General features: G+C 37.1%; 1 protein-coding gene across 1 annotated transcript; it reads left to right on the forward strand.

The window, feature by feature from the left end:
* Positions 1-1352: 1352 nt before the first annotated feature.
* Positions 1353-2225, forward strand: LOC110113649 (RING-H2 finger protein ATL64-like). The gene has a single exon (XM_020846311.2). It carries the CDS (start codon positions 1397-1399, stop codon positions 2051-2053), a length of 657 nt encoding a protein of 218 aa, XP_020701970.2. The 5' UTR covers positions 1353-1396; the 3' UTR covers positions 2054-2225.
* Positions 2226-11442: the final 9217 nt, after the last annotated feature.

An 11442-nucleotide genomic window follows, 5' to 3' on the forward strand; every position in this document is an offset into this window, starting at 1 on the left:
ATAGTCGGCGGGCAACGAAGGTCGGAAAGACTGTAGTCTGGTGACGATGGTTGGAGGGACTGTTGTCGGCGGGCGACAGTGGTCAGAAAAGACCGTTGTCTGGCGACGGAGGTCTGAAGGATCGCAATCTAGTTATTGAGGTTGGAAGGACCGTAAACAGTGGGCGATATTGGTCAGGAAGACCACTGTCTTGCGACGGATTTCGAAAGGACTATAGTCGGCGGGCGATAGTGGCCAGAAAGATCATTATCTGACGACGGAGGTTGGAAAGATCGTAGTCGGCAGACGATAGTGGTAATAAATAATGTTGTCTAGTGAAGGAGGTTGGATGGACTATACTCGGCTGGCGACGGAGGTCGAAGTCCGACGATGGGCGGAAGTTTGGATTCAGCAGAAGTTCAATGATGGGTGGAAGTTGGATGTTAGATAGAAGTCTGATGGAAGTCCAACGACGGGCAGAAGTCTGACGATGGGTGGAAGTCTTGCGTCGGGTAGAAATTCGGCGATGGGCGGAAGTCCGACGTTGGGTAGAAGTACAACAAAAGTCCAGCTTCGGGTAGAGATCCGGTGATGGGCGAAAGTTTGACGTCGGTCGGTGGCCGGGAGATGGTTGAGAGGAGCTTGGTGGCTTCCTCTCCTCTCTTTTTTCTCTCCTTGCTCTGGGCCCATTTACATGATGAATGAGGGGTTTATTTATAATTTTCTTAAAGTGACATGACAATTAAATAGAAGGGAATAGGTCAAGTTGGGAGTGATTTGAATAAACGATCGATATTGATTCTCTTTGATCATAAATCGTTTATCAAGTATTTGAGTGCCTAATGATATGAGAATTCAATGATCTTGAGCTCACTAGATTCGTCTTGTCGAGCCGCTCAATTCAACTGTAAGCATGTCAAGTTGGAAACCGTTTGGTCATCCAATTTATGGTTTGAACCTTCCAAATGAATGTCGGGTCTTCGATTTGAACCCATTTGGGCTCAGATTGGGTCGAATTTTGTGGCGTTGGGTTCGTATGTTCGAGATGTTTAGTTCGACTATAAATTTGCTGGAATCAGAGTTCATATAGCTCTGAATTTAATTTCTGATGTTTCCAACTTAATTTTCCTTGAGATTTGTGCCCGATGAATATAATTAATTAATGATACAATAAAATGGCGTCAACATAACCATGTGAATTATTGCATTTACTTTAAAATTAGTATACTTTAATTTTTAAATAGAACATTAATTATAAAATAAATTCAATCATTCTCATATGGCTTATGCTAGAATATATATATATATATACTTTTACACGTCTGATCTTCCAATGAATCCAAACAAAAATTTCCTTTTTTTATCTATAAAAAGTCTCGTCCTGCCCAGACTGAGTAGCCAAGAATTTGTGATCACCATGGCAACGCTGACGGAGCTCAACAACAGCGACCCATCCGTTACTCTTTCCAACATTTTTCCGATCAAAATCGTGTTGCCGGGCGTCGCCGTCCTCTCCATCCTTTTCCTCATCGTCCTCATGATCTACTTCCGCGTCAAGAATCAAAGCGATCCCATTTCCTCCTCCCGCGTCGCCCTCGACACCGCCATCCTCAACGCCCTCCCTATCACCGTCTTCAGCTCCACCGAGTCAGAGTGCGCCATCTGCCTCGCCGACCTCGCCGACGGAGAGCTCGGCCGCCTTCTTCCTCAATGCAACCACGGATTTCACCAAAGCTGCATCGACAAATGGTTTCTCGTCAATTCCACCTGTCCCACCTGCCGGAGCCCCGTTGATCCTCCGCAAAAGCTTCCGGCGTCCTATTACGGTACCAAGTCGGTGACTTTAGTTATGGAAGCGGAGAATACGGATATAAAAGAGGGAACTTTGCAGCCGAAGGCAAGCTCGACAACGGCGGAGGTGGAAATCTCTGCTTCGGAACATAGAACAGAAGAGATAAGGTCGCCGGCTATGGGGAGTTTGGGATGGCTGAGAAGGATGGTGAGCTCTGCCTGTAGCTCAAGAGTATGGGATGTCGAGCAGGGGCAAGGTGGTGTTGCTGGCGGAAGGAATTGAGAGTGATTTTCGTTAAATTACTTGCAAATGAGAAAGAATCGTGCTAGTGATCGAGATTTGCTTGTTTAGTGGTTAATTCTGGGTTTAATAATTGTAATAGAAAGAAAGTCCAATATGTAATTCATCTCGGGGACTATTATCCATCAAAATAATCAAATGAACAAATTTCTTTTCCTGTGATATGCTCTTCTCTCTCCTGCTCAATTCCTTCTTAATTTTTTAGTCTTTGATGAACAAGAACATGTCGTCTGTCCTCGACATTTTGGGATCCTTATAATTGGTGCTCACGCGAAGATCTCTCGTCAGTTGCGGCCTCTAAGGACATCTCCAACCCAAACTCTTATTTATACTGCAAAATGCAGTCAAATCAAAAAGTGCCGTGATTCATCTTCATTGGAACGTCATTTTGGCCCGAAATCATCATTGTTTCTTTCGCGCCTTTCTCAGACTGAGTTCGGTAGAGAGAAAGAAATGATGAAAGTGAACAGTGAGATTGTTCATCAGTGACTGAATGGCGACAAAAATGGAGTTCGATTGCGACGACTGAGGCTCTCCATTCTCCTGTTTGCCAAACGGCTGGAGAAGCTCTAATCCATTCCGGATACTACATTTCCTTCACGAGCTCTGTCTCCCTTAGCCGTTAACATCTCATCTTCACTGAACCTTCTTCATCGTCACAGATCCCGATGCTTCGTGCCAATGGATCCTTGCCTCGATCTAGAGCTCAGAATTGTCGATTTCGCGTGTTCTATCCACATCCAACAGTACATCATCCAAATCCCTTCAACAATCCTTCCAGGCCTATTTGTTTTATTGATCAAAATTGGATCTTTCTCTGTTCCATCTTAGGCTAAAGCTGATGCTTTTCGCCAATTCCATCTCTTTCGGTCATCTTCTTACGATATCCCATATGTGGCAGTTCTACGCCTCTTGTGGATCTCTTCACTGGAAAATCCTCATCGAGTCACATCGCCACTGAAACTCTTCTAGATCCTGCTCATGCTAGTTTCTTTTTTATTTTCTATAGTACAGACAACAAATACTAAGTCCCTGTTTTATATCTATATATTAAGAGGGGAAAAAACAAATGAAATTTTTAATCTAGTGTTAAATGAAATTAGAAATTATTTCTGTAATCTAATTGATAATTCTTTATTGAGGAGAAGAGATAATAGAACAAGAAGCCTAGTATAAAGCTGTGTAGATATTGAGAATTAAAGTTAGTGTCAATACCATGCTTTAATCTTATTAGCATTGGCATGCATTGATGATATTATTGATGGTAGGTGATGAGGAGCATTGGCATGGATGTCGAATGTCATCATATTATGTAACATTGATGCAAACCATCGGGACTCCTGCTGATGCCCATCAAATTTATTACTTGATATCATCAAAAAATGTTGACATGTGTTATCACTTACAAGGACAATATATGTTGTCAACAAAAATGTTGATGCCAATTGACTTTATTCTTCTTTATTGTCAACAATATCAATGCACATCATCACTTAGATGGTCGATGCACATTATCAATAAAAATATTGACATTCCATGATTTTTTTACCTAAACATTGTCATTAGCATCAATACAAGCAATCACTAATCTAGTTTTTTGCATTTTTGTTCACTAAAATTGCAGATCTGCTAACTTCATCACTTATTGTCACCAATAGCATCGATGTAAACTAATGTTATTAATATAAATGTTGATGCCTACCGACTTTGTCAATAGTCATAGACAATAATATTTATGCACATTACTATTTATAAGGTAAATGCACGCTATCAACATAAACATTTATACCTACCAACTTCATTGCTAGTCATCACCAATGTCAACACATGTTGACATCTATAAGGACAAAGTACATCATCAACACAAATTCTAGAGCCCACTAACTTCATCACACTCTATTATCAACAATGTCAATGCATGCCATCATATAGAAGGTAAATGCATGCTATCTACATAAATTTCAATGCATGTCGACATCATCCCTTGCCATTACCAATCATATTAATGCATGATATTACATAAAAGTTGATTCACTTTGTCAACAAAAATATCGATTTCTACCATTCTCCTCGCATGCCATCACTAATAACATTAATGCACATCATCACTAATTTAGTTAATGCACATTGTTGACACTAAATCTGACTTACAATATCAACAATAAGGTTTATATTATTGATATATCATCAAAAATTTATATTGATCGGACACGAAACTCGAGTTAATTTGAGTTGGAAACTTCTGAAAGTAAATTCGGACCATCCAAACTCTAATTTTAGCAAACTTATAATTGAACTGAACTTCTCGAAAAGACAAACCTAAAGCACCAAATTCAACTCAATCTGAGACCAAATGGGTCCAAATCGAGAAGCCGAAGCACATTTAGAAACTTCAAATCATAAATTGGATGACCAAATGATCTTAAAATGTAACATGCTTATAATTGAATCGAGTGGCTCAATGAGATGAATCCAACGAGCCCAAGATCGTTGAATTCTAACATTATTAAGGCACTTAAATACTCGATAAATGGTTCATGATCAAGATAATCTATATCGGCTATCCATTCGAACCACTCCCAACGTGCTCTTGATTTTCTCTCTATTTACTGGCCATGGCACTCCCAGAAAGCTATAAATAGATCCCACATTCTTCAAGGAAGAGAGGGGGGAAACGAGGAAGCAAGGAAGTAAGGAAAGGATGAGAAATAAGAGAATTCTCTTCTCACCAAACTCCTCCTCGACCACCGCTCAGTGGCCACCGACCTTCATTGGACTATCGTCGGACTTCTGCCTGCCCACCAATTATCTTTGGACTTCCGCCAGGCCACCAACTATCGTCAGACTTATGCCCGACCACTTATTATCGTCAGAATCCCACCCGACCATTGATCGTCGCCAGACTACAGTTCTCTTGACCACCGTCACTCGACTATGATATTTTCAACCTCCATTGCCCAATTACAATCCTTTAGACCATCTTCAGATTATGTCTCTTTCGACCAATGTTGACCAACTACAATCTTTATGACCACCATTGCCCGTCGACTAGTCTTTCAGACCTTAGTTGCCCGATTATAGTCCTTCTGACCACCATCTCCGAACTGCAGTCTTTCCTACTTTCATCGCCTACTGACTACAATCTTTTCAACCTCCATCGTTCATTGTGGTCTTTCTGACCATTGTCACCTGACTACATTTTCTACAACCTCAATCACTAGCTAACTACGTCCTCTTTGACCAACATCTCCAAATTGCGGTCTCCCCGATCGCATCGCCCAACTACGGTCCTTCATACCTCAGTCGCATGACTACGATTCTTTTAACCTCTGTTGCTCACCTACTATGGTCCTTACGACCACCTTCATAAGACTACATCGTTCTGACTTTCATCGCTCGCTCACTATGGCCCTTTTGAGCACTATCACCCAACTACGGGCTTTCAGACCACCATCACCTGTCAACTCCAGTTTTTCTGAACTTCGTTGACCGATTATGGTCCTTCTGGCCACCATCTTCAAACTACGGTCTTTTTGACCTCCGTCATTGATTAGTCCTTTTGACCATCATGACCTGACTACAATCTTTGCGACCTTCATCGCCCACCGACTATGCACTCTCCAACCAACATCTCCAGGCTACGGTCTCTCCAACCCCTGTTGCCTCACTATGGTCCTTCAAACCTCTATCACCTGACTACGATCTTTCTAACCACCATCATCCACTGAGTATGATCATTCTGACCACTATCACCCGACTACGGTCTTTTTGACCTTCATTGCCCATGGACTACAGTCCTTTCAATCACCGTAGTCCTATTATGATCTTTTCGACCTCCATTGCCTGAATATGATCCTTACAACCACCATCTCCCAATTATGATCCTTCCAACTTACATCACTTGCTAACTATGGTCATGCCAACTAAACGAACATGTCAACACTGATTCTTCCAACTCCCACCATGTAATGCACTCTATATGGTGTATATTTGTTACATCAAGCCAATGACTCCCCCCCCCCCCCAAGGAAAGGCCTCATTTGTAATCAACTGTAAATACTAGTGGATTTATTCAAACTGGGCAAGGCCCTGTGATTTTTCCCCCATTTCACGAGTTTTCACGTAAAAACTCATGTGTCTCTTATGAATGCTACATCCATACTATTTATCTGTTTGTGTGTTTGATCTTCATATAAAGTTAGGACATTAAACTTTATATTTTTTTCTACTGTCGTGAATATTCCATGACGCAACAATTAGCCTTCTTGATCTCTTATCTCCTCGTCTCAATTGAGAATGATCGATCTTACGATCAGTAAACTCTTAAAAAATCCTTCTAATACCTCAAAGCTTCTCTAACTTCCACTATGGAATCCACCGGACCTCCAAATTTTATATTTATTGCATTATATTAATGTCTTTCCCAATTATGAGGAAGAGTATCATTTGTAACCTATGACATACCCTAGTGGAATCATTTCAGTTAGGCTAAGCCTTATAATTTTACCTCTTTTTGGGTTATCACATTAAAGAATTTTGTCTCATTTGAGTTGCTCTCGACATATTATACATGTATATGTAGGATCTTTATATAACGCCAAGAGGAAATATTCTCTTTTTGTTTACTACTATAATTTTTTTAGTACACATTAGCTTATCGTCATCTTTGGGAAATGATTCTAAGCTAAGGATAACTTTTGCTACAACCTTAAAAAGTTTTTTATATGACTAACACTATAACTTCGAAGGAATGTTTATGTTAACATCCTTGGAGAGATTGTAACTAGGCAAGTCCTTCCATCTATCATTTTTAGGCATATGAGAATATTTTAATAATGACTATTAATTTGTATCAAAGCTTCCTACTTATATGAAAAATTTTAAAATGAAATCTTACATCATTCTGAAATGATATATATACCCAATCTACCTTTTGAAAATTTACCTCAGAACGTAATTGTTAAAACTCTCATCGACGACTCAAAGACAATAAAGGAATAAAGATGTCCTCAGAGAGGCTGAGGCCAGATTTTCGGAGCCCACAATTCATTTAAATTGGGCAAAGCCCATTGTTTTTCCCTCCTAAAGGGGATTTCTACGTAAAAACTCGGATGTGTCTCTTATGAATACTACTCCGTCTTTTATCTGTCAGTGTATTAAATATTCGTACAAAATTAAAACAATAAATTATATCTCTCTCTACCGCTGCGAATATTCCAAGACGCAACAATATATTTTAGTTAAAGCCTTATGGTACAATATGTATCTTTCATATAAAGTTTATATATATAAATCACAGTAAGTACTAAAAAATAGACCTCAACTGGCATTCTATTTGGTCTTAATATAAGGAAGTTGGTTATCCTTGAAAATTGGTAACCTTTCTATGGCACCTTAAGCTGAATAAGAAGGCTCTTTCATTAGTGATGCATAATTAATAATTTAAAAATTACAAAATTAACATATATGAATTACAAGAACAACCTAAAACCTCAATAGATGCAAATTAATAATTTAAAAATGACAAAATCTATTGTTCTCATAAGTATTCCTTACTAGACAGATATCTTGTTTTTAGTGGATAGTTGCATTTGACACTGGATTAGATTTGACATTTCAGTATTATTAAATTTGATGAAAATAATCTGAATAGAAATTTAAAATTTTTAATTCCACCCCAAAAATTTCAAATTTTGATGCACTGGTAAAATCAAAATTTTCATGGTTATGTATGATGGAATGATAATGATTTTTTGTTTTTTTATTTAAATATTTTTGTCAAATACAAAGTAAACCATTATTTTTGAAAATGACCTAATAAGATTATTTAGAAGACATTATTGCCTGGATGAAAGATTGATTATTTGGTTCCATGTGGCATCATTAGTATAGATGTAATATAAGACAAAATATTTCAAGATTTATCTTGCAATATGAATGACAAATTTGTAATTAAAAAAACATGTTTCTTGCCAACATATCAATTAAAAACATTGATAATAATTTTACTAACATATTATTAAAAATCATACATAATATATTATTAAAACATTGGGTCTATTATTCATAGTGATGATACAATAGATGTGAATATTATTAGTAGGATTACAGTTGTATGATTGAAGTTGAGGAATAGATCGGGCTTGTTGTGTGATAGAAAGTACCCCTCAAACTTAAAGAAAATTTCTATAAGATGGTGGTGAGAAGTGCAATATTTTATGATGCAGAATGTTCGCCATTAAAAGAGAAATAAGGATGGTTAGGTGGATGAGTGCCTTTACTCATAGAGGCATGATATGAAATGTGCATATACATGAAAATGTTGGATTAGCTCTAATGGCAGATGATATTAAAGAGAGTCGCCTTAGATGGTTTGATCATATAAAATGATGGCCTTCCGATGACCCTGTTAGGAGAGTAGATGTATTAGATTTGTCTTATGTTAAGAAAGATAGAGGTAGACCTATGAAGAGTTGGTTAGAAAATATTAGAAATAACCTTCCTTTGTTGGATTTAAATGAGAATTTGATTCTTAATAACAGGACACAATGAAGAAAAAAAAGATTTATGTAGTCAACACCACATAATGGGATAAAAGCTTGATGTTGTTGTTGTTATTGTTGTATATTATTAAAAAGCAATTTAATTGGCATAAATTTTAATATAATTTAATTAAAAATTTTTGAAATTACATTCATAATCATTCAAATTCTATTTTTAGTAAACTTACCATCAAATTGAATGTCTATGACAAGACAAATCAATCAATGCTAAGGGTGATTCAATTCGAGTCTAAACGAGCACAGATTAAGCACTTAAAACATAATTAAATTTTTTGAAATATTAATTGGAGGATCAAACCATCTTCATATCTTACATGTTTATGTGTAAATTGAGAGTCTTGACAAGACAAAACCAACAAGCTCGAGATTGCTTAATTGCAACATCATTAAAACACTTAAATTCTTAAAATGATATATAATCGAAGGAAAAATACATACCATATGATAAAACGTTCAAGAATTGGTTATAGTTATATAGCATGCCAATATCAAAGTTATAAATGGATCCTCACTCTCTACATAAATATGACTTTTGGGTTGAGATTCAAGTGAGCTCAGAGGCTTGATGAATCTTAGAGATCTAAATGATCAATGCCCGATCATCATCGTTAAACCACCTCCCGGTTATATCCATTAGACCACCGCCTAATTGTCACAGTTAGACTGCCAATGGACCATCGCCATCTAACCACTGTAATCTAACCACAGTTGTCAAACCACCACTGTGTGACCATCACTCTTCAACCAGTGATTATGATGCTCAAGCCCCCACCATTCAACTATGATCTCCTGACTATTGTGACCCGATTATGGTATTTTGATCAAAGTGTCGCAAGAATGATTCTTCGACAACCATCACCCGACTATGATCCTCCAACAACTATTGCTTGACTACGGTCCTCCAACCATTGTACTTCAAATATGGTCCTCTAACCACCTTCCTCCAACTCTCCTCATCAATTACAATCTTATAACTATTGTAGTCTAACTATAATCCTTTGACTACTATCACTTGATAACAATTCTCCAATTATTATCCCCTTACTGTAGTTCTCTGACCATCATCGCCAAATTGTGATCATCTAACAATTTCCACCCAACTACAGTCTTCCAACCACTAACGCTTAACCATTATTCCTAAATCACTATTACCCGACTACAATTCTTAGATTACGATCACTTGACTATGATCTTCTAACCAACTTCACTCGAATACAATTCCCCAACCACCCTTATCGACTACGATGATGTTCAATGACACATGTCACCACTAGTAGGGTGTCAATTTTGGGTCATTGGTCGGGTTCGGGTCGAACCAGAAACTGACCCGACACTGTTCGGGTCAACCCGAAGCCAACCCATTTTTGCAAACGGGTCAGTTTTCTGGATCCAAACCCGATACCGTTTCGGGTCCAGGTCAACCCGACACGACCCGAATGACCTGGTGCCAAAAAAAAAAAAACATCTAGCTTTTTTATCCAAAAGGTCAAAAAATGGGTCAATATCAGCTTTTCGGGTCAAAATGGGTTGCTGGGTCAAAAATGATTTTTCGGGTAAAAACGGGTTAATTTCGCGTCAAAAGGTCAACCCGAACCCAACTCGTTTCGGGTTCAGGTTGACCTTAACCCGAAATTTTTAGGTCGGGTTCGAGTCGGATTTTCATGTCATGTCAAATATTGACACACCTAACAATGTCAAATATTGACACACCTAACCACTAGTATCAGTGTATGCCATCACACATAAAGTTAAAGTCAACATCAAATCTGATTTTCAATGTCAACACCATGGTTTCTAGTGAACTTCTCGGCCTTTAATTTTCCCTACTCAAAGAAAAATAACAAATGGACTACAAATGATATATTGGAGACAACACCAATGACTTAAGATTAATTTTTTCAACTTCGACCACAAAACTTTTTCTTTACAATTTATCTATGCTTTATTCTACCAACTCCTTCCATAATTACTAAGAAGAACATGTTTTGTAATCTGCGATATACGTGAGCGGAACTATTTCAAGCAGGCTAAGCCCCATAATTTTTCACTTTTTTTTTCATATAAAAACTCTAGTACATCTTGCAACTCTTCTTTTATATGTGTGTGACGAATCTTCATATATAACTAAGATATTAAACAACAATTTTATCGCTGCAAATTTTTCGACATGCGATTGATAGTTATAATTATTTTGTTAATTATATATATATATATATAGCTAAGAGTTATTAGTTGAATACTACCTCTATGAGATTTGTAAGAAATAATTAGAACTAATTTATATTAGTTGTAATCTTCATATATTGGTTTAAAATGATTTAATACATATTCAGTAAATTAAAATTTATTGGACTAATTGACTAAGAACTAATTAGATATTCATGACATTTGACTCACTTTCACAAAGTACAGTATCATAGTTAACTGATCTACTTTGATAAAGAAAATTGATTGGTTTGTACTGGCTTCTTTAGATTTTATTTGGGACAACTTTTTAATATAAAAAATTTTTGAACTAGAATTTGTATACTATAGAATTATTTTAAAAAGCAGCAAGAAAGCTATCCCAAACAAAACCTCAGTCTTTAGGCCGGGTAGGAGTGTTAGATGTATTATATCTTATCTATGTTAAGAAAGGTACAAGCAAACCTAAAAAGATATGATTAGAAAATATTATAAATGTCTTTTTTTCTATTAAATTTAAATGAAAATTTTGACTCTTAACATAACAGAACAGAGAAAAAGACTTCATGTAGCCCACCCCATGTATTGGGATAAAGCATTGATGTTGTTGTTGTTATATGTGTC

The sequence above is a fragment of the Dendrobium catenatum genome, unplaced genomic scaffold (assembly GCF_001605985.2).
Source record: "Dendrobium catenatum unplaced genomic scaffold, ASM160598v2 fragScaff_scaffold_847, whole genome shotgun sequence".
NCBI lineage: Eukaryota > Viridiplantae > Streptophyta > Magnoliopsida > Asparagales > Orchidaceae > Dendrobium > Dendrobium catenatum.